General features: G+C 40.0%; 1 protein-coding gene across 11 annotated transcripts in view; it reads right to left on the reverse strand.

Annotated features, from left to right (window-relative positions):
• Positions 1-1,604: 1,604 nt before the first annotated feature.
• CALD1 (caldesmon 1) overlaps positions 1,605-24,726 on the reverse strand; it is a 197,098-nt gene continuing 173,976 nt past the window's right edge. For 9 of the 11 annotated variants that reach the window (XM_051784451.1, XM_051784443.1, XM_051784448.1 and 6 more), the window contains 9 exons: positions 20,480-20,723; positions 17,630-17,770; positions 11,532-11,575; positions 11,353-11,431; positions 9,020-9,154; positions 7,955-8,050; positions 5,236-5,319; positions 4,885-4,918; positions 1,605-3,282 (listed from right to left, as the gene is read on the reverse strand). In XM_051784451.1, the coding sequence (XP_051640411.1) occupies positions 3,251-3,282; positions 4,885-4,918; positions 5,236-5,319; positions 7,955-8,050; positions 9,020-9,154; positions 11,353-11,431; positions 11,532-11,575; positions 17,630-17,770; positions 20,480-20,723 (889 nt within the window). In that variant the 3' untranslated portion in view covers positions 1,605-3,250. Of the gene's footprint in view, positions 3,283-4,884; positions 4,919-5,229; positions 5,320-6,844; positions 6,933-7,954; positions 8,051-9,019; positions 9,155-11,352; positions 11,432-11,531; positions 11,576-17,629; positions 17,771-20,479; positions 20,724-24,726 lie in introns of those variants that run through there. The other 2 variants (XM_051784449.1, XR_007904050.1) reach the window with 2 other exon arrangements.

Consider the following 24,726-nt stretch of genomic DNA (forward strand, 5'->3'; position numbering starts at 1 on the left):
GGTGATCAGTGTAGTGCTTAAATTGTTTCCTACAGTTAATTAGGCATGTTTCTCTAAAGCCTGGGGTTTTACAAATTTTAATACAGATAGGAATAAATTTCTATAATTCCTGTACAAAGACAGTACATACAGACCACTTTGTGGCTTAAGCATCAAACAGGATTGTGCTGTAGTTAGGACCTAGAGAACCAAGTTGCACCTCTTGCCTCATGTACCTCTTCTCTGAATACCCAGAAGTTGAACTCTTGTGTGATTAGTGATGACAGTTGAAGGCAGCATCACATCCAGAGATAACATACATTAAAATCCACCCAGCTGAACATAAGAAGTACCTCCAAAATCACATTGACTTGCACTGGGAGTCTCAAAGAGAAAATGAGATTTTGGCAAGTCTGCTGGCAGTATCCAGAACAATATATTGAGACACAGGCTGGCCTTACCTAAGGAAAACACAGAAAAAGTTCTTAAAGAACACCAAAGGAAACCCTGAGGCAGACTCACAATTAATTGCTTTAAAATAGTTTTATGTAAAAATAGCTTGGCCAAAGCCAAGTTGTTTTGTGGCATTCTGCATGCTGATAAGAGAAACTCTGGCTAGAATGCAGAGTCAGCTGCAGGAAAGCAAACGACAATTTCGTTTTGTCTGAAAAATCATCACTTAAAAGGGGCATTGAAATACCCAAAATATATTAACAGCATTGCTGAGTCAGCCCCCAGGACTTGTCTTTGCTGAATTCTGCCAGGAGGTGGTGCCTTCTGGTGGGAACAAAACACGGCCACGCCATTTGACAGCGTTTCCTAAAAATAAACCCGATTGCACAGAGCGCGCTTCCACGCTGTCAGAAAAGGCAGGAATCAGGAGCGAGAGAAACCACCATCGGCAAGAGAAAGTGTCACTTCAGCAAAGCTGGGTAACTTGTAGCAACATAATCGGGCAGAGTGAGGCAGGAGAACAGGCACACTTTCAGGCATACAGGTTCTTGTCAGGTTAAATTAGGCAGCATCCAATTCTTTCTCCCCCGGTAGCTCAGGAAGCTGTGCTTGCTGCAGCCTTCCCATTGCTTCCTCTGGAGCTGGGAGCAGCCGGGGGGGCCTCTTTTGGATGACCCTGAGCTGGTTAGAGCAGGTACCTGCTGTACTGCTCTTGGAGCAAAAATGAAGGCACATAGGAAGATGACGGATCCTGCAGCTCCCCAGCCTGAGTCCCTGTGATCACCCACGTGTCCAAGCACATCCCACCAAGGCAGACAGAAGAAATATGACGGCTCTCACGGGGAATATTTCTTTCAAAGCAGGGAAGCAGACGGCTGTACCACTGGGTCAGAACATACTTAGCTGAGCACACTGCCTCCCAGATGATGCACAGCTCCCGTCCTGTACTGATAGGAATGACAATTAAGATTATTTCCTCCTCTTCCCCCCCTCCCCCAAAGAATATGTGTGTTAAAGCTGCCGATTTTGTGATTTGTCTGTCTCCTGAAGGATTGTACATCAGGAGGGACATCCTTCAGGGTTCTTTGCACCAGCTTATCTTACACAGACTCAGCACCAATTCCTATCCCAGTTGCAGCCGGTCCATTCCTACCCATTAACAAACAGGGGGGTGCTGATGGAAATATTCCATTTATTGTGGATGCAGTTGCAGAATACATTGTATGAACAAATCCTTTTTATTGCAGCTATCAGATGTATTTGAAAGGTTCAGAGGAGCATTTACAAATCCCCAAAACAAAACACGATAACTCCCAGACAATGTCAGGCCCAGTTTCACCCCCTACAAATAATTAGGTGCATCTCTATATGTAAACAAGATGTTTCAGCCAAGCAGGGCAGCTCATCTTTGGCTTGAAATACAACAGTATACTTCTTTAGGAAGAAGTCAGAGGCTGTAAGAGATGGAAGTGGTGAAAAGGGAGATCCTGGGGGTTCCAATGCACAACAAAGCTGTTAACAACGTGCTCAGGGGCTACTTGAGCTGCTCAGTTTATGCTACCCATACACTGTAGGATGTAAATGCTAAACTGTATGGCATGTAAATTCAAACCCAGCTGACGTCCTATAGCCATGTGTGAACTATATACAAATGAAAACATCCGTCAAGAGGATATTCAAAAGAGAGAGGTAAAAAGAAGCGCTATAATGATAGAGGTTTACTTCATTTTTGGTGGACTTGGTAGACAGCACTGATGGATGGCAAGATGTAGTGTACAGTGATTTGAAACAAACTCCAACTCTGTTTAGATTTTTTTTTCTTTTTAATTATGGTAGTTTTATATAAATTAAACTACAACGTTTTATACAAGTGACCTACTTTTGACCCTCTATACCCTTTCCTTTTCCTCTTTTAAAAACTATACTTTCTTTTTAATTACCCGTTACTGGGCAACTGACATTTAAAATTTTTTAATACTTATCTCACCATACCTCTAATAGCAATTATGAAATCTTCCTATAGAAAAGTGTGTAATTTTGTCTTTATTTTTTTAAGCTGTGATATTGGCTAATTATGTATGTTTATGACTAAATATAACACTCTAGCACATCTTAAAAGCATTCTACCATTAGTAGTGCCTTTAGGCTAAACTTTGTAAAGCTACGTGTGTATATATTCTAAATTGCATTCAGTTCCTAGTCACTAACAACAAAAAGAAATATCAGTACCGCTGTCAGCTATCATAATCATCCAAATTTAGGTATTAACTTAAACTAGAATGGAAAAATTGATACTTAAAAAAAGTATAAAACAAAAAAAATAAAACACATTATTGATGCAGTATTTCTCATGACATGGGCAGCTTACAGAAAATATTACATTGTCAACTAAAGATATTTCTTCCATGCCTTAGCCTAAAGTGCAGAAAGAAAGACTTCTGTATTACAAAAGGAACCATTGTTTTTACAGGTTTACTGCACACCCTTTCTTAAGCAACTTTACTTCATGTGCATTTTGGGTTGACCTCTTCTGGCAGTTGAAATCACTGTTCAGATCCATGGTTATGACTATCAGTAGGAGAGTCTATATATTTCACAGCATGGGTTTCTTTAGGAATAAAGGCTCTTGTGCAAAGGCAGTACAATTAGGATGAATCTCTAGACTGATTGTTAAATACAGTGCTAATATACATGGTTTTAAGTGGGATAATGCAAAAAGACATCTTAGTAAATAAACATAAATATAAAAAGAACAATTTAGCACTTTTTCCTTTTTTCTTTCACTCAGACTGATTGGTCCAGCATCTTCAGTGGCCTTCTATGGTTCTTTCTCCAATTGTCTCAAACCTGCTGAGAAAAAGAAAGATTAAAGATGCCTTGAAACAACCCAAATACATCTCTAAAACAGAAAAGGCACAGCTCTAGATTAACAACATGTAAGAAGCTGGGTGCTGCTGTGCTCATCTCCTGGGATTGCTCAGAGGTGGTCTCCAAGAGGCAAGCAGGATTTCACCTTCCTTGCCTCCAGCAGCCTGAGGAAGCAGGGAGTGCTCAGGAACACCCCCACAGAAATGCAGGGGTGCCCCTGAACCCATTGCTCTCCCCAGCCACGTGTGGGTGGGCTGGGAACACCTTCCAGAGAAGCAGAGCTGCACTAACACTGAGTGAGCCTGAAAACCCCTCTCCTAACAGTTTGGTTTAAAAAAGAAGAAGAGGAGGAAAAGAATTCTGCTTTGCACGACTCTAAACCAACAAGAAAAGTTCACAGGCATACCACACCTCTGGCTTCACATACAAATGTGAGGAGAAATGTGTGCACATATTAAAGAGGAGAAAACCAAAAGGTTTTCTGTATTCAACCTTTTCGTTCTTAGAGAAGAGTCGAGGGATGTTGCAAGGCATCTTTAAAGCTATTGAACTGGTCAGTGAATTTCTGTTCTTCCCCACGGGTCCTCAGGCACATACATGGTTTAGTTGGTTTGATTTGGAGTGTTTTAGGTTAAAATAGAAATTAAAAACCTAAGAGGGGGATTTTGCTAGTGGTTTCAAAATTACAGTATTAAGACTATTTTTGCCTTCAGAAGACACCAACGTGCAGCTCCAGCCAAAGCATTCCTGCTGCTGAAGGTGGTTGAACTTCATTCCAGTCTGGGGATGCAGGAGAATATGAGACTCACGATCAGCCAGAAGAACAATTTCTAAAAACCAAGGCTATTGAATTTTCCTCAGGCTTCACCATTACCCGGTGGCTGTGCTTAAAATCACACGTGGGGCTGAGGACTGAATTTCAGTACTCAGGCTGATTTGAGAGTACTGAAATCTTCCTTTTCTACTCAAATGATGTTGCTGCAACAGCTTTGTTTTTTGAGCTCCCCCTCTCTGCTTAGAAAAGGCACATCCATTCCCACTGCAGCCTTCAGAAGAGCCTTTCCCAGATGCTTTGCATTTGCTGTAATTTGTCAAATGGCCATCCCATTCCTCAGCCCACACACCTTTTAATGATACTCCCCAGCTACATCAAACATGCTATAAATCTCTCTTGATCAAGCCTTTGGACACATGGCTGGTGCACTGCTAGTACTCAGTCCTCCTGGAAAGATGACCTAGGTTTATTTCTCAAGCATTCATGTTTTGATAATGTTGCAATGGAGCTTTTGAAAGGCAAAGGCAAATAGGACTTTAATGGCATCAGCATTAATAGCTGTAGAATTTTAACACTGGTACACCTGTGAGAAAATGTGGCACCATTTCTCTGTTGTAATATGTGTTACAATATACATTTTATATTATCATATGTATAATGTTATTAAAGTGTATGTGTACAATATTGTTAAATATGTGAATAGTATGTATAATATTATACATATAATATAATAATATTATATTATATATGTAATAACATGTATTTCAATATAAAAATGGGTGCAATGTGTGCATTATGGTATTACTTACCATTGGCCTCTGATTTTTTTCCCATAGCTGATACCTGTTTGAAAAAGTAATAACCCAGGATTAAAATTCAAGAGAGGAGAACATTGTTATTTATAACAGGAGAAAAACTGAACTCAGTGCAAAAGACAGATTCCACACATAACACAGCTCTGCCAAACAGGTGTTTAAAAGTTCCACACTGCTTTCTGCACCTCGTGGTATTTTCTTCTATAGATAAAGAGGCAGGTTAGTAACAGAGGACATGCAGAGGCCTCATTCCAACTGACTGACTGTGTGAAACTTAGTGACACCTTCCCCCTAGAAAGCCTTCAACAGAGATATTATGCTCTTAACAGTGCACAGAAGTGTTACCTTAGAAGAAGAAGAAGGTGGCTTCTCAACCGACTGCTTCTCCCAGAGGTTGCGTTTGCCGGACACGTCTCCTGGTTTCAAATCCTGTCAAATGTCAAAGAACGGCAAACATTAGTTTATATTTCTTTTAATTTTTTAAAGAAAACATTAGAGTGCAACTTCCTCCCAAGGAGAGTTCAGGGACATCCACCAGTGGTAAGTATTGCATTGTCTACCAATCATAAAGCAATTCAGAATGATACATCACATACACACATATACATATAGAGCACTCTACACATATACATGCTGTAAGAGAAGAAACAATCCCTCTAAATCTATTTTGTATGGCACAGACTGGTCATCACTGCACTCCCTTGCTTGAACATAGTAAGTTAAGGGTTACTGCACAAAAGACAATTCCAATTTTTGTAGGAAAAAAAAACCCACTTTTTTTTCAGGGATAGTATTTTTCTTAGGGAGGAATTCAAAAGCAGCTTGTTTCAGTTATTTTAGATCAAAATAAAAACATTTCATTAAAAAAAATCTGTGAAAAAATAGGGTAGGACTTTTAATGCAACAGAAAAGCAGATTCTACTCTGCATTCTTAAATATAAGTTTCAAGATTTATCACTCTAGTCCTTCATATTCATTTGAATTTCTATTGCATCATTTGTAATCTTAGGATGTACCAATCACTATCACTTCAAAAACCCCAAACCACAAAAACCAAAAACAAACAAAAAACTGAACAACACCAAAAAGATAAGGGAAAGTCATTAAAGAATAATAGTATTCTCTGAAAATGTTATGGAGACTTTAAAGAAAACTCCATAAAAATGTTAAGCATCTTCTTGGAGAAAAGGAGGGCTAAAAATCGAAATGATATATACTAGGCTAATGCCAATGCACCTGCTTAAGGACAGATGGATTGATATCTTCTCTGTGGACAGCAAACAAGAGACTCAAACAATTTTGGACATAGGTACTCTCCTTTTCAGAAAGTATTCAAGTCCTGTACATTTTCCAGACTCTTGTTCTTGCCATCCATGGGTAGGTAGTTTTCTGAATATGAGAATTCCTAACTCTAAAACTTCTAGACTCAGTGATGAATGGAAATGTGATTTCTGCAAGGGATATTTGCACCCAGCAGAGGTGTTCTGGAACGGATCATAATCTGCAGCCGTGGAGGGTTGCAGCTCTTTAAGACTTGAAGCCAATTATGTACTTCAAAAAGCTGCTTCAGCAGTAATAGGAAGGAAGAAAACAACAAAATTCTAATTGACCTTATCACAAAACCACTTGCAGTGGAGATGATCACAATACCATTTCCATAATCCTGAAATCATTTGGGATATGTGATTTAGGTTCACCATAAAACTAATTGAGATTTTTGCTCCCTCTACTTTGAATTCAATATTGTTCCAAAACCCGCAAGAATCTTGATGGTCACAACAACTTTGAACATTTCTTTCTTTATTTTGGTGGAATGGGATGGGGGCAAGAAGTTATTTGCTAACTAAGAAATTCTAGGTTTCCTGGCCAAAAAAAAAAAAAAAAAAGAAAAAAGAAAAAAATCACACATTGTAGATGTACATCATTCTTCATAATCAATAATAAATAGGTTTACCTGACCAACTTAGTAAACAGACCCCCAAAGAAGAATAGGAAGAGGGTGGGCTCCTTCAGGTAGAGATATTGAAAGAAGAAAGAACAATCTATTGAGAAAGAGGGAAATTAAGACAGATAGAAACATCTGGCTGAAGGAAAAACAAGAGGTTAGTTTTACGTTTTCTAAAAGATGCAACTTAGAAGAAAGAGAGAAAAACTGGAGGCAGATTCTGCACTGATTTTAGCAGTTTTGATTAAATACAGTCAGCAGAATTACTTTTTTTGATTTTATATTGGTGTCCATAAGGACACGTTCTCCATGCAGCTACCAGTAAATACTGACAATAGAGACAACCCTTCAAATTTCAAGCTCCTCTTTGGGACAAATAAGAGCATGAATTGAGAAAGGTTTTTCAGGCTGCTCCTTTTATAAAGGGCAAGTGGATTGACAGAAAAACACTACACAAGAATATGAAAAGAAGCAAGTTCTTTAATAGAATCCTAAAGTTTAGCAATTAACACCACGACTGATACCCTGCCATTCTCCAATATGGATATTTACAGCTCCAATTCCTCATGCTTACCCTTCCCCATCCCACAGTTATCTATTTCTTGTCCTTCCCACATCCTCACTGCTGCTTCCCACACTCCCACCTTACTACCTGGAAAGCATTTTCTGCTCTTATTCTTGCTGAAGCAATAGGCATGCTAAAGGGCATTCATTAGAAATTATATTTAGGTTCATAAAGAACATATTATTTCACTTTGTTTTCAAATATACTTGGAAAATCTTTGCAGGTTTCATCTAGGGTCTATGGCTTGTAAGTTCTAAATTAGTGGTAAGCCTTTCATAGGTGGTAAATTAATGTCTTTCTCTCCCAGAGAATGGCAGAAGTGCTTTTCTGAGCACTTGCCTTTTCAGAGCATCCATGAGCTTTTAAGTTGAGAACTGCCCTCTTTCATCTCCCCCTTTTCTGAGTCAGCAGCCAGGGGGCCTCTGGGGGCTTCCAAGAGGACATTAAGCAAGGCTCCTCCGAAGACCACCAGCTGGTCGAGGAAGCACTGCCACCACCTCTGCCCATGGAGAGAACCCACCTACTGAAGAAGTAGTTGCTGCAAGTTTACTTACAGAAGGTTTTGGAGCAGGTGATTTGTTGCTCTCTGGGGTCTTGGTTAACCACTCGTTTATTCGACTGGAGACACCCACCTTCAGTCCAGCAGTTTCCTGAAAAATAAGAAAATCTAATCAGAAAACTTTAAGAATGGCTTTTGCTCTGTTTTCCTGGTGTAGATTGAAAAGCAAAGCCAAGCCTGAGTTTAACACAGAGCTCCTCACTGAGCCTGTGACTGGAATCATCCTGTGTTCTCTGAAGGTATTGTCCCTATGAACTACAGCAGGACTGCTGCCCTCTAGTTTTCAGTAATGATAAACATGGACCGAGAAAATCATTTCCACTCCTGCTGACCCAGGAATAAATGCTAGACATAAACATGCTCTTTCTGTGATGAACCTGAACTCCAAGGAAAAAGAATCTTTAGCTTAACAGAATAAGAGACACCATTCTAAGTCCACATTTTTTGTTTTGCTACACTAATATTTTTCCAGAAAAGCACACAATAGAGGAGGTAAGTGGCCTAAAATTTAAAACATTAAAATCAATCTTTAAAAGGTTAGAACAAATTACTAAAATTTAATTATTATCTGTAATAATCCCCTTCAATCCATGGCTCAGTTTTTTGGCTATGAGGCATGCTCATCAGCTCACATCAATTCATAGAAACAAAATCTTGCCTTAAGATTTTACATAGAAAAGATAAAGGTCTCACAAATACTTCTATGCATTATCTATAAAACATCATCACTATCTTGCCTATTTAATCCTTCTCTGACCCCCGAAAGAACTTTTCCAAACACAAAGAATTTGTTTGTACTCTGCTTGAACTACCCACATATATCTGCCTAAGATATCTGATGTGGCTCTGGAATGTCTCATAACTCAGCTCAGTAGGTTACTAAATTCTTACATGATGCTCAATATTGCAGCCACAAATTTGGTGGATTTCTGAGGTCCTCAGGATCCTTTGGGATATTCTTCCCCAGTGATGTCAAGAGGAGCAGACAGGCTTACTCACAGCAACATGAATGGCAAGGTCAGGCCCAGAGCATAATCATGACGTTAAATGAAACACAAACCTTATTTGGTGTTCCTGTCCCAGAGGGTGATGAAAAATTCCCTTTCTCCCACATGCTCTTGATATTACGGACACCCTCAGCTGGAACATGAAGGTCAGAAGCTGCTGGCTTAGCTGGTCTTGAAGCCTTTGTGCCCTGGAGAAGAATTGAGGCCAGTTGGTGTTTGGCATTAAGAGCTGGAGATTCAGGGTAGTTTGACTTTGGGGCAGTGCTGGAGAATACAGCAGCTGTGAGTGGTTCTAGCACTGATCATGCAAAGATGAGAAGGAGCACTCAGCTCCAAAAGTGCCACTGAGACTCTCTTCCCTTTTTGATTCACAGTTGCACTCTTGGCACAACTAACTGAGAGAATTGCAATCCCTGAGATTTTTTCATTCATTTCTAAAATTCGTGGCAAACCAGAGCTCTGCACAGAACTGCTCCAAGGCTTTTATTTGTCCTCTTTCAAACCTTAGCACCTAAATCCTGTAAGCCTGGCTCTTTTAGGGATACAGCTAAGGAAATCCTTATTCAGAGACAGGGAAAAAAGGCTGCTCTGTCATTCAGTGTCAGAGTCTGCTCCATCTGTCCCAGACAACTTAACCTCACAACACAGGATTTTAGGGGTAAATTTCAGCAATTTCAGTATATTTGGAATAGGGTGTTCTTTTAAAGAGTGGAGAACTGGGGTGGGGATTTTTTGGTTTGGGTTTGTTGTTTTTTTTTTTTTTTTTTGGAAATGTGTTTTTGCCTGTTCACTAAAAACACTGGACCAAATTCTTCCTCTTTCTTCTTTTCAAAATTGTTCTTGTACATTTTATATATAATAGGTTTGATGAGAATAAGAACCTGTACGAGCTGAGGCTTTGCCTCTAATTACAAAGCAAGTCAGATTTGGCAGATTTTGGAAACATTAAAAACTCAGCAAAGGAAATATTTCAAGTCAGATGGGAACTGTACACCTTGCCTTCCTCTGGCTGTAGGGTTGTGCTTTTCAACATCAAAATGGAGCAGAGCCCTACTGAAAATACTGGAGGACCTAATATAATTCAGAAAAGGCACAGAGTGAAGCAGGATGACAGAAGTTCTATGCCCCTGTTTTGATGATATGGGGACTACTGGGTGCCATGCTGGCATTCATCCCTGATGGAGGAGTTTGAGCTACCTTCAACTTGACCTAAGTGCTGGAGGCAAGCCCAAGCCTTCACCCTTTCATCTGTGTGCTTTTTTTCATTGGGAACTGACACAGAGTATAAAAGTCTCCAGCTGATAGGCTTTCTAGCAGAAAGGTTAAACAGGCAGCAGTCACAGGAAAAAAAGCCTATTAATTGATCTTGAATGACTCAAGTTTCCTTTACATTAAATGATAATAAAGCCCAGCCAATTAAAACCTTAGTGGAAAATCATGTTTAGACTCTATATGCGGATGAGAGGAGGAAAAAAATATCCAGCAGGGAAGGAAGATGTGCTATACCTTTGTCACAGCTATCAATATCATATCCTTTTGTATACTATTCCATTCCCATGACACTTAACAACCCAGTCAGCCTGCTATATTAACTAGTAGCTTTCACATTGTCTGTACTCACTGAATTATGAAAACAGCTAAGAAACCTCAGAACAACAACAACAAAAAAATCAAATTCCTATTCTTCCTTGAACTACGAAAAGAAAAAGCCCTCCATTCTGGTTCCTAGGTACATTATTAACCACTAGTTGTCAAAATCACCTGGGGTCAAATTCTGCATTTTAATGTGATTCTGTTTTTCCTTTGTCACTTCTTAACTCCCTTGTTCACCCCGGTGTATGTCTTTGCCAAGGAATGTCACTCTGAAGTGGCAGTGAGCAACACAGACCCAGTTCCCTGTTCTTCTAAATAAGCTGCTAAGTCAGCTTTGCTCAGGATGACTATCAGCTCTGTGCTCATAATTCTCTCATCAGGCAAGAAGAGGATGCAATTGTCACTCAAGATTCTGAGTCCTTCAACAGCTGCTCCAAGCTTACAAAACAGAGTAAGTAGAAGCATGAAAGGGAAGAGGTTTTGTTTAGCTATATATCTAAATGTTAGCTATATATCAAAATGCCTGAAGCATTTTGTTCTTGAAGTCACAGTGGGTTAGAGCCTGGTGCTAATAATGCCAAGGTCATGGGTTTGATCCTTGTATGGGTAATTCACTTAAGAACTGGACTTGATGATCCTCGTGGGTCCCTTCCAACTCAGAATATTCTGTGATTCTGTAAAGAAGCTTTTGTGACCAAAAAATCCCTGCAATCCTTAAACAGTAAAACATAGGCTGATTAAAGCCCTCAAAGCCATTACTAACTACATCCATTGTGACCTGGAGTTAACTTACCTCAATTGCACTCGTGTATTGCTCAAGTCTACTGTCAATCTTTGAGACAACTGCTGTCGTCTGGGTGGGCTTCATACCACTGTAGGAAGTAGAAAAAAAAAAAAAGGAGAGAAAGACATTATTATGCCCTCCAACTAAACTCTGCTATTTGAACTGAACTTACTGTTTCATTGCTTTACCTCTTCTGAGCAGATTTGTTCAAAAATTCTGTTCTCTCCTCTATCTAGAAAGAGAGAAGAGCTTTAAGTTTAAGGTTAATAAAGAAGAAGCCTGTGCAAAAGGCCAGGCTAGAATGTCATTTTAAATGTCAAAAAGTCTGAAAGAGATACATTCCAACAGAAATCATCACAGACACACACAAATGTTTTATAGATAGCAGCCTATTATGATACAGATTCATAAAGGTGGATGTATTTTCTACATGAATGTTTGCACCCGACACATTTCTTCAGTGCCTCATTTGTAACAAGAGAATAAATGACCAACATAGAAAGTAGAAAAGGGAAGAGGTTTATCTTATGGAAGGGGTTGATGTACACCAAATCTACATCAAAGCTACGTACCTCTTGAGAAATACAGCAAATTTAATAAAGTTTTACTGAATTGAGACATCAGACTAAGCCAAGTTTGGATGTCAGCCACATCCCCTCTCTCAAGTATGTTTTTGGAGGACACTAACAATTTAATTTGAACTCCAAGAAACCAATCAGACCAAACTCTGCTTGTGTTCAGGCAGGGTCACTGCTGAGTCAATATCCTCCAGCTGTTATTACACAAACTGATATCTTACATTTCGTCCTTATGTTCTACTCTGTGCACAGGAAAATATTGTGATGTTTCCAGGGAAGCGAAATCATGAAGGTCTCATATGACTTCCGTCAAATCTCTCAATACTTTGAAAACAAAGAGGGAATAAAGTTTTAAAATATTTCATGATAGGTGGATGGGTGTGTGTGTCTATTTGTCTTCTGGGTCAAGAAATATTTTCATCAGACTTCCTCAAGTCTCTTCTATATTACATTGCTTCACTTCTCATCCAAGGCTCTACACTTTCACTTAAAATAAAAAATATGTAATCAGCTCCAAGGGATTAAAATGACTAATAATCAGCGTGGCTAGATTCCTGGAGATTCCCCAGTCTCAGTAAGGGTTCTCTATTTTCAATTTACTTTAACAGTGACTGCTGTGGCATTCATGCCTCTGAAATAAGGCAATGACAGCCACCTCTTTAAATGGTTCTCCTCAGTGCATTTAGCATCCAGGCTGTACCAGAGCAATAAATCCCACAGCAATCCCTTCAAAGGGCATGAGTGTTTTATTTCTTAAGCCCACAGAAGCAAAAACTCAGGTAGTTCACTTCACTGCAGAATTTGCCAAACAAGCTCACTGGAGGAACTCCAGCTAGCATCCGTCCAGCTCAAAGGCACCTCTGAATCTCTAAATATATATGTAATTTACATGGTGATTTATGTTAACCGTTTTAGTTGCTAATATGGGACTTAAAAGCAGTCCTGAGTGGAAAGATGGGCTTTGCTAGGATAGATCCCAAGTGTTTCAGTGAACTGATGTCACAAGGTGGCAGCAGAAGACCAGGCGGGTGTTTTGCCTGCCGGAACGGGTTACGGCTTAGTTCCACCCAGAGGCGCTGCCACAAAACGAGGAAGCAAATGATTGGATTAAAAGTGACTAAACAGACCAAGGATGATAACTCAAAACACGTCTCCTCTCTTCTAGAACGATACAGTGGAAGTTTCCCCCAGTGCTGATTTCTGGGTCATAACTCAAAACGATGAGTTGTACCAGCAAGAGCCCGTACTTTCTCCCTGGTCTGTCCACAACTGCATCAGTGAAACCCTGGTGGGCAGCAAGGACAAATAATATGCACTACCTCAAAGAACTAGGACTCAAGGTAACCACCTAACAATTGATTTACAGAATCTTCATAGTCTTTCATGTGCAGGCAGGAGAAATGCTTCTGCACAGCAGGAAAACCAGGCTTCAGCAGGCACTAGTGAAAGAGGGGCATAGATGGGAGGGAGGAGGGATATGTATTCTTGGGACTGTAGTAAAAAGACACAAAAGTGGGGTCATTCTTTACCCACTGGAAACAGTGGTTCTCAGAGCACTTGGCGTGGTATCAGGAGTAAGTCAGGGATTGTTAGAAGAGGAGAGTGAGGAAGCAAAACAGAAAGTAAACAGGAAAGCAGAGTTAGGAAGCAACCCTCAGGGCTCAGCAAGATACTCTGGCTGAGGAAGCAGGTGCCTTGTGTGGAGGGATAAAAATTTTCTGCACAAGTATATGAGAATTTGTTCTAAAGCATCTTCCTCAAAACACAGCATACATGAAGCAGAAGCAGACATTGAATACACCTAAAGCAAACAAGCCAGTATACACACATGTATTCAACATACAGGTCAAATACATTTAGACTGCACAGCAACATCTAAAGGTCATTTATCCACTGCACATCACCCAAACTCCATGCAAAGTATTTAAAATGTTTGCCACATACAGTAAACAGTATTACGAAATAGATCTGTAAGAGAAACAGGCAAAGCAAAGTGGTTAGCATAAAATGCAAGATATTTTCTCAATCTGAGACCAGAAACTAAGAATAATCTTTTCGCTATATTCATTTTAAAAGGCTCTTCTTAAATAATTTGGACTATGTTTTCTCACCATGGAATACTTTCAGAACACACAAGCTCTGAAGAAAGTCAGCCTGCCAGCCCTTAGTTAAATTATGACAAGAGAGAAAGAACACAGATTGCATCTCTCCCACCTAACAATATGAGACTTGGGAAACAAAAAAACATTAGATATTCCCAGTAAAACCTGTTTCATACAAACATATCAAATGAGTCCTAGGAATTTTAAACTGTCTATTTGGATATTATGCAGTAGAAACTTGTAAATAAATATATAGAAAAACTCTTCTAAAAATTGGCTCAAGGAGGAAGGGGAATAAAAAATGCACACAGAAAACAGAAAACCCTGTATTATAATTTTGCCTAACATCCAAGATGTGGAAGAATGTAGAGGAAATCCATTTGGTGTGGTAGTCCTTGGGAGTAGAGTGGCTTCTCCTTATCCTCCCTGAGTGGCTCACATGCTCTTTTGCTTCATAAAGCACAGTTGAGCTTTTTCCTGCTGTCAGCAGCCTCTGTTCAGAGTGTACCAATTTATTCCAGTTTACCTACAAGACTAGAGTGCTGCCATCAGCACCAAAGATTGGGGAAAAACAAATGTCACAAATACTGTTCCTACCACTCTATTTTCCCTCTGCTCCAAGAGTAGCTCATCTAGGAAGAACTGATTTTGTGAAGCCTAATTCTTTATAGTCACTGCTCCAGCTGTCAGTTATTGAGAGCAATAACAAGATATGACAAGACAAAAGAAAAAAAGTCTCTGAAAAGTCTATCTTCTGGTTTAGCTGTCGGCATTGCCTTGCAGACAGTGCTGGCTCCCACATCAGCCTGTGTTTCCCAGCCTCCTGTCATTGCTTCCTCCCCTCAATGCCTAACTGCTTTTGCATTTCTGTAGAGGTGGAGTTCACCCCCAAGAGGAGACTTAGTTTTGAAATATCCTGTTCTCTCCTGATTAACCTACAGAATAGTTATGCAAGAAGTCAGTAACCCTCCTTCCCAAAGAAAACGTGAGGAATGAACTTGTCTAAAAAGCAAAATGAACAAAGTTTATTCAGGAAATCTCATTCCTCGAGTGCAGCACCCTTTGCATGAACTAAACTGAGGAAAGTGTGAGCTAGAACCAGATGGAAGAGCAGCAGAGGTTGTTCTAGTCTTCGTCCTTATTTAAAAAAATACCAAGATAAAGGGTGAAGGTTGAGCAGACATTTGGTGCTATTGCTGCCCACAGGGACTCCACACAGCCCTGAGAAATCCAAGCTGCTTCTGTCCCTGAGCTAGTGATGAACTTGGTCTGCATTTACTTTGCATGCTTTCTCTTCATTCTCTCCCCAGAAAGGACCAGCCCTCATGCTATCACTGAGAGGACTCCATGCTGTGTTGTGCTGAAGCAGTGCCTCAGGCTTAAGGGAAATACTGTATTTAACAGTTTAAACAACAGGAGTTGTCAACACTGTGTAGGCTGTGATTTATTAGAGGCCAGACTAGATAATCACAGAAGGTCTTTCTAAATGTAAGCATGTATGTATATTATGTCCATGTTTGTATACACACATTTTTATGTGTGCATCCATGATCCATGTAGTACATTGCCCACCTTGCCTCTCAATTCTGAGCCTGCATGCCATGCTAGTCCATGCCTTGCCTGATGGATACATGCAGCATCCATAAGATGGCAACATGCCACCCTGCTTCTCAGATTATCTCCCTTCTTTCCTTTGTTCTTACAGTTCACTTGGTAATCAGCATGCCCTACTTTCCTCATATAAGCCACTCCCAGAACTTCTTTTTCTTCCCAAAAATTTATCATAACATTACAAGGGACAGGGAAGGAAAAAAATGTGCTTTGCCAGATTGTTATCCAGGAGAAGTCGGAATGTGCACATGTATCATGCGGTATTTTTATACTGAGCCTCCCTTTTCTCATTAATTCCAACCACCCAGCCACAATTATGCACTTGGGGTTCTCACATGACTTATGACATGTCTAACAAGATGATACATTCATCAAGGGAGAAAACATATGCCAGATGCTTTACAAGTCAAAAGATAACTTGGGCAGTGCATGAGAAAGCTGTGTACCAACCAGGTTAGACCAGCCTGAGAAGTCTGTCCAAACTCAAGGTAACAAAACGTACTGTCCTCTAATAACTGGATTTTGACATCAAATTTCACAACAGGCTATTAAACTGAGATTATTCTCTTCTCAGCTATTAACCACAGAAGGCCAAGAAACAGTTTAGGGTGTGAACTTCTACAGCATTACGTATCTACACTGGCCACCCACAGACACTGGTCTGAAATTACATATAAGGTATCACTGATTTCTCAGAGAGAGAAGCAGAGAAAGAGAAAAAAAAATGTGTAGAGTTGCATATATCAGGTTTTGTAACAAATTCTGCCTAACAAGCTGTAAAATCCAGCAGCAATTATCATAACAAAAAAAATTGTTCCTTGAATGCTTAAAGACATTTGGAAAATTTCAGCTTCTCTTTAAAAATACACTTAGTAGAATAGTGTAGCATCAGTTCAAAAGTTATCTGAAAGCCCTTAACCTCCTGCTAAATTCAGTGTTTTTTCCCCAAAATCTGTATGTTTCTATTTTGTGTTTTCAAGTACAACTTCCTCTATTCTGAGCCTTCTGTGAATGAAAGCTCCAAAGGTACATCATAAAAGGTATCTCAATAAATGAAAGAAGAAAAGGAAAGAAGCTGTGTGTTTATAGTGTCTGTTACTGGCATCATCTTTAGCAAACAAAATGGCAACACCAGGTTTATCTAACAGGATTCTTAAATGACTAATAATACAAAATGAGAAAAGGGAGAGAGAGCTGAAAACAATCAATAGATCTGCAGTTTGAGCTTGAGTTGAGAAAGCAACTGGACTGAATACTAAAGCAAAACTCCCAATAATTTCAATGGAGCCAGGATTCCTTTTCGATGCTGAAAGGCCATTTAATTGATTCATCACACTTCCAATATAATATAGGCCACAAAACATCATTCAGAAATTCTTCAGCAACAGAAGGGTGGGTTTTTTTCTTCTTATGTAAGAAAATTAAATCCAGCCCAGTACTTCTAGATGTTACCTTTGGGGGGATTAGACATAAACTAGAACTCCCATATGGATCAGTTTCAATTAATGATGGTTAGGCTGAATATGTTTAAAGACAAAGTAATCTGGCAAGGAAGAAAATAACTGTGGATGTGGAAGTAGTGAGAGGAGATTTGTGACTGAATGATCTTAGAGGTCTTTTCCAACTTAAACAATTCTATAATTTTACTCCAGTTCACAAGGCACTCCTATAATAAATTAACATTGAAAAGCAACACAATAATACAGCTCTAAGTTTCCCAAATAATTTTCTCTTGAAGGTGAAGAACCTTTTTGGATATTTTTCATCAACAAGAACAGATAACTCCCAGTCTAGATTCTATTTTTAGAAAAGATCTCTAATTTTCAATCATCCCAATGAATGAAGTCTTTCAGCTAGATGTTTCAAGCTAAACTCTGTCAAATCTATCTAGGTCTGATTACAATTATTTCTACACTGCTCTGAGGTTTGGTTGTTGGTTTGGACTACAAATCTCCTTATTTTTTATGTACATATAGATGTTAGTGAGGAGGTTACCTTGAGAGATGAACCTTTAGGACTGAAACATTTAAATGGCTTCTTGTCTTCAGATACGCCATCTTCTGGCATCTTTTGACGTTTCTCAGCAGCTTCAGCCCTTCTTCTTTCAATTTCTTCCTTCATCCTCTTCTTTTCCTCCTTAAAAAATATGAATGGTTACTTTTTCTTTCAGAAACTACATCACCGTTACAGGGCTGTTGAGTCCTGCAAACCAAATTTTCTAAGAGCAGACTTTCATGCCAGTCAAAAAAGTTCAGTGACTTGTCCAAAATCTATAAATGCATTAGTGCTAATTCATCTCAGTATTGAGGGTGCCAGGAAGACAGCTAGTCTGTGCTGTTTTAGCATCTCCTCCCAGCAAAGTCACCAAATGTGTTGTCATATAGTGCCACTTAAAGAGAGAAAAAAAGCACATTTAGACTCCAATTCTGTTTCTCTGTATTTTCATGTATCATATTGGTACTGTTCTTCTGTCCATCTACTCTGACATTTATTGCACCGGGGTTAATGCTTCACAAGGAAAAATCTGTAGGTGCCCAAAAAAATGAAGACTTAATGATTACAGTTTTCCCTTCTCAGAATCACAGAATTAACCACATTGGAAAAGACCTCTGACTCAACACCACCTCATCTACTAGACCATGGCACTAAGTGCCACATCCAGTCTCTTCTAAACACCTCCAGGGACACTGACTCCACCACATCCCTGGGCAGCCCATTCCAATGTCCAATTACTTTCCCTGTAAAGAACTTCTTCCTAATATCTAAACTAAACCTCCCTTGGCACACCTTAAGACTGTGCCTTCTTGTCCTACTGCTGGTTGCCTGGGAGAGGAGACTGACCCCCACCTGGCTACAACCTCCTGTCAGGGAGTTGTAGAGAGTGAGGAGGTCTCCCCTGAGCCTCCTCTTCTCCAGGCTGAACACCCCCAGCTCCCTCAGCCTCTCCTCATAGGACTTGTGCTCCAGTCCCTTCACCAGTCTTGTTGTCCTTTGGACACACTCCAGCACCTCAATGTCCTTCCTGGACTGAGGGGCCCAGAACTGGACACAGCACTCAAGCTGTGGCCTCACCAGGGCCAAGTACAACGGCAGATTCACTTCCCTGGTCCTGCTGGCCAGGCTGTTCCTGATACAGGCCAGGATGCCATTGGCCTTCTTGGCCACCTGGGCACACTGCTGGCTCCTGTTCAGCTTCCTGTCATTCCAAACTCCCAGGTCCCTTTCTGCCTGGCTGCTCTCCAGCCACTCTGTTCCCAGCCTGTAGCGCTGCAGGGGGTTGTTGTGTCCAAAGTGCAGGATCTGGCAATTTGCCTTATTGAGCCCCATGCAGTTGGATTCAGCCCCATCTATCCAGCCTGTCCAGGTCTCTCTGCAGAGCCCTCCTGCCTTCCAGCAGATCAACACTTTCCCCCCAGCTTGGTGTCATCTGCAAATTTGCTGATGGTGGACTCAATCCCCTCATCTAAATCATCAATAAAGATATTGAACAGAACTGGGCCCAACACTGAGGGACACCTCTAGTCCCCACCCTGGGGACACCACTAGTGACCAGATCCCAACTGGATGCAGCCCCGTTCCCCACCACTCTGTGGGCCTGGTGCTCCAGCCAGTTCCTAACCCAGCACAGAGTGCCCCTGTCCAAGCCGTGGGCTGCCAGTTTTTTCAGGAGAATCCTTTGGGAGATGGTGTCCAAGGCTTTGCTGAAGTCCAGATAGACTACTTTAAAGAGATGAGTTTTACTTCACTAGCTACAAGTCAAACCAGAACCTTCAAACACCATCATTATGGTTACTGGTTAAGGGGGGGTCTTGGCATCTGTTGAATTCTGTTGTAAAGAGCTTAATATGTTAAAGGAATTGGCACTCAGCTGTCAGAAACTATCATTATTATTCATTTACCATTTGTTTTCCAAACAACTAGGATTCCTAAATGATGCACCAGAGATTTGGAAATCCTATTTGTAGAGTCCCTTGGTAGAGAAGTACAAGAAAACAGATGTGTTGAGTACTCGATATTTAAATAGACAGGAATATCTCCCTAATGAGATCTAGCCCATTGTAACTATGTATAAAATTAGCATTCCAGTTTATCTGCAACAGATGAATTTTGACATGTGCTTTGTAATTCAGTTTACATATTGTCAAATAGATACCCTGAACTCTGTGGCTATAACACTTCCCCCAATAATTTGCATCCCCAAGAAGATAAGAAATTTGCAACTATTGCAAATGAAATCCCGACTCATGAATACATATACTAGAGCCCTGCTTTTCCTGAGGCAGGAATAGTAAAATTTTTTTCTACCTTGCATGGCTGCATGTTTTACCTCAGGTCTTCCCTAGAGCACCTCTATGATGTGGTGACCTGATATCAAATACAGCATACTTGCAATTAAACCTGAAGGTTGGAAAATGGGGTGATTTTAATTGCATTTGAAATCAAGGTGTCTTGCAACAGACCATCTCCTGACAGGAACTAAGAAACTAAGCAATGCCCACAATCCAGAGGACTCAGATAAAGGCTACAATTTAAAGCAAAGCCACAGCATCAATTCCCCATTCAGCAAACGCAGATCTAAGAATGAGAAATACCTGTATGTTTGGGTGCAGTCTTGCCTTCCTTGTTACACTTTCCTTCCTCACCTATAAGCCAATATCCTGTGGCCTCATTCTGCCCTTTTCTTAAATACAGACCCATCGACCTTCAGCCCCACCGACTTCTTTTGCCTAAAAGTGTCTCTGCAGGCAATGCCACAGAGAGTTATCAACTAATGCAAAGACAGTGGAAGTATGGTAGTAATCAGGCAACAAAACCCACATCTAACACTTCATACTTTACATTTACCTCTTCTCTGACTTTTCTTTCAGCTTCCTCCTGCTTCTTCTTCTGCTCCTCTTCCTCCAGGATTTTCCGGCGCTCCTCCCTCCTTTTCTTCAGTTCATCCAGCTCTGCTGCTGCCTCCTGCTGCTTCTCCTTCAGCTTCTCTAGCTCCTCACTATCATTCTCACCTCGACGACGGCGCTGATCTTCCAGTCGCTTTAGAGCCTCTGGCTTCGATTCCTCGGCAGCCCCTCTCAAATTGGAGCGTCTGGGAAAGAAATGAAAGGGAAGGTGATGCACCAGGTGTTTTCCCACCCTGCCCAGAGCCACCTGCTGCCATGTGCTCACCAGCAGCGTGAGAGCACGGCACTCAAAGATATTTCCTTATAAAACCTTTTGCTCCTTGCAAACTACGAGAGGCCCAAAACATTTTCATCTGGAGTTAGTAGGCTGGGCTACTACAAGGAAAACCTCTCCCATCTGCTGCCAGTGAGGAAGGAGTCTCTCATATGCTTGTGTGAACACAGGAGCTTCACCAGTCTGCCTGAGAACTTGTGCCACCTCCATTTTTAAAGAATTCAATAACTGAAATACTTAACATCTCTTTTTACTTCAGTAAGAGGCATCATATCTCATCAGCATCCTTGTTGTAGACAGCAAACTGTTACAGTTCCACAACTCTGCTCTGCAGTTTGCTTATAAACACTTCCAAAATCATGTTGCACTTCATACACAAAACAAAGCAAAGGAAAGCCATAACTAACTCCTCTCTACTGTCTTTAAATTGGATAAATTTGCATATAAAAACCTCACAGCAAAAATATTATGCTATGTTCTGTGTAATAAAAGATGTACAAATCCTTTGCTTTCAAAGGCAAATATTTTTTTATAAACCCTCTAGAAAAAGACAAGCATCTTTGGGGACAGAACAAATTACTTGACTCAGGGAAAATAGAAGGAAATAAGAGAGGGGAGGGAGTGTTACAGCTTCAGCAGTGTTTTAAAAAAAACCTAAAAAGGTTCCTATCTCAATCTACAACACCTATCACTTCAACTCTCCCAGCACATATGAACAGAAGGGTTCACCAGAGTTTTTGCTGATGTTTTCTAGGGAAAGTATGGCTTTTAAATAAGAAACTGGAAATTATTTCTTAATGGAAACTTTCCACAGGAGAAAAACAGAAGTTTTCCAACCAGCTGTGTTATATGACACAGAAAGAAAGAACAACAAAAAACCCCAAACCCCAAACCTAAAGAATGTGCATAGGTGAAGTGTATACTTTCAACAGAGTCAAATAGCATTGCTTTGTTAAATAACTATCACACCACTGTTTAGAGAAATGTCTGCTCCCTGAATGTGTTTAATGTTACTGCTGACAAGGAGATAGGTACCTAAGAGGTGTCAGTGTGCTATTCACAAGAGACAGAAAGACAGAAAGTGAAGGTACTTAATAAAGTCTTCTAAAAAACTTCCTGTACTGTTGGTATCAAAAAAACCCTGGATATTAATGACTTCATTAATGCAACCAGAGTGTTGCAGAGTATGATATGAATCAAATATTCCAACAATAACTGTTAGAGATGACAACATGAAGAACATATATTATATAAATTTGCAATCCAGTGAATTACACCCAATCCTGGGAAGGTGCTCTTCATTCAGATAGATGCCACATCCAGATGGAGTTAACCATATAAAACAGGCTGTAGGACCAGAGCTGAATTATGTGGTTTCAATATCATAGTAAAATCTACTAACAGAGTTCTCTGCCCTCACATGATCTTACTAAATTGGATGAAATTTGGTTCTAGCATGGCATGCATGATTTAGGAATTTTATCACTTAAAAAAATATAGCAAAATAGCAAAATTCATCTGTTACATTCAGTACGAAAGACTGGCATTTATTTTGCAATGTATTTACTTGATTTTAGAAAGCCTTTTCCGTGCAAGGATGTAACACCACAAAGCAAAGCTAAAGAAAAAATGTCCCAGAGGTCTGTAAATGTGTCTACCTCCAGCAGTCTCATATCTAATTTTCTAACCTAGAGTTACAAGTACATAATTTATATTTCCCTAACATCACATTATCACAATCCCTTTCTGCTGCACATCCAGTCCTGTGGTTATTTTGCATTGGAATCACTTAAACCATGAGAGTAGAATCACAAGATCACTCTCCATCATAAGTGTCAAGTTAAAATAAATGGCCATGAATGAGTTTGCATCAGGTAGCAAAGCCCAACTACAGAAAGAAACTCCTGCCTTTTTAAATTAAAAATACACATGCAATTAACTAAAGTATTGTGAGAAAACATTGGAAACTTTATGTGAAATTTCATTTAGCCCATTCAAAAGCAAAGGGAAGAACAATATTGAAGTATGTTTTTGTGTGGCTGCCCAGCCTGAAATACCTCGATTCAGTTTGGAGAGATACTGAGAACCCAAAATGTTCCCTGAGCCTCTACAAGGCACTAAGTATTCCTAAGGATCCAGTGTACCTAAAGCTGCACAGGGCATGAGAAATCCCTGGCTGTCTTAAGGTTTTCCTGCTTCATTGCAAAGTTGTAGACTCTACAGCAAACAAACCCAGGAACCTCACTTTTTTTTTTATTGTCTCTTGTCTCTGAAGTCTGTGTTGCCAACCCACCAAGACCTGCAAGCTTCGGGCCCAAAAAGATGCAAGAGATCACTTCTGATGGACACAATGATCTCCCTGGCAAGGACAAATATTCAACCTTCAGAGTTAAGAGAATGAAGAATGTAACAGTTGCTAAGATTCTCTTAATAAAGATCCATTCTGTTCTACATCAGCACAGAAGTCCTCAGTAACTTCAGTGCAGACAGCCTCAGTGCAATTAATAGCTACTCTCAACTTTCAGCTGATAGAAGCCAATCTAGTCCTAACATTTTTGTTTGGAGACCTCAGGTGATTATTTTGGCCTCTTTACAACAGAGGACATTGAAATTTTCTAGCTTATTTTATTCTCATGCTGCTCACAGGACTGATTCTCCATAATCCAAAATACCAAACAATAAATTGGCAGTAATTCTCCTTTTTTTTCCCCTCCACTTCCAAATGCTCTGTTTTCAGGGGACTCTGGGAATCTCTGTTGCCTACTGTCAATATTGCTAAATTAGCACTGAGATGCTGAGTGGAGGAAGAGTTTCATAAGCACCTCTTTGGTGCTAAGAAGTGAAGATGATTGCCACTTTCAGACACGGAGGAGAAGGAAAGAAGTGGTTTGTGGGAGCCAAAAATGTCAGAAGAATGTGCAAAAACATGTTACATCATATTTGAGACTTCTGCAATCCTGTATGAGAATAGGGAGGGAGGCAGGTGAGAGGGAAGATGGGAAGGGAAGGCCATAAAATGGGGGTTTATTTTGTATTTTTCTTTAGCCTCCACTACTCTATTTTGTTCTCAAACCTCATTGCTGAGAATTAGCCAAGTTATATTCTTTCTAACTATAATTGATATGTTCATATTAAAAAAAAAACAAAACAACCAAAAAAACCCAAAGGATAGTTCCAGACAAAGCCCAGTTCTGTGGAGGCAGTTCATTAGAAAATAGGCCAAGAGCTCTAATTAATATCTAACAACCCAACAAACACTGGAGCCTCTGCTGATGTTACCAACCCAAGTCTTTTACTCAGCTGATAAAAGGTTACTCAACAGGCTTATTCCCACTTCTGTGAAACAGTAGAAGAAAAGCAGAAATAGAAAAATAAAGAGTGAAAACTCAAATCCACATGTTGCCTCTAATGCCCATCTCCCACAGGAAGTAAAGCAAATGAAAACACAACAAAATTATTTTTAGAAAACCATTCTCATGCTATTGATGATGTGACCCAAGCCATGATGCAGGACAGTTTTGAGCAAGGCCAATTTCCTGCTATTCCATCTCTGTCTTTTGGCTTTAGGTCAGGGTGTCTCCAGGGTCTTTTGAACTGCATTTTATTTTGAGAAAGTTTGTTTTTCCCGGAAGAATCACAAGGGGAGATACAATAGCAAATCCCATGTGCCATGCACAGATTTCTCAAAGTGCCTGGAAAGCTTAACCTTTTCTCTGCCTGTGTCCATGTAGGAGGAAGAGAGATGCAGAAGGAGAAAAATTTAGATTTCTAACCTTCTCATCCCTGGGTTTCTGCTAAAAGGAAGAACTTAATTTCTACTTCATGTTTTCCCTGTTTTTAACTGGCAGGAAGGATTCTTTTAAATGAAATATTCACTAATAATTTGTTACCTTCATTGAATTTTCCAATATAAC

The sequence above is a fragment of the Manacus candei genome, unplaced genomic scaffold, assembly GCF_025592945.1.
Source record: "Manacus candei isolate 608988 ecotype Guabito, Panama unplaced genomic scaffold, ASM2559294v1 h1tg000018l, whole genome shotgun sequence".
Lineage (NCBI taxonomy): Eukaryota > Metazoa > Chordata > Aves > Passeriformes > Pipridae > Manacus > Manacus candei.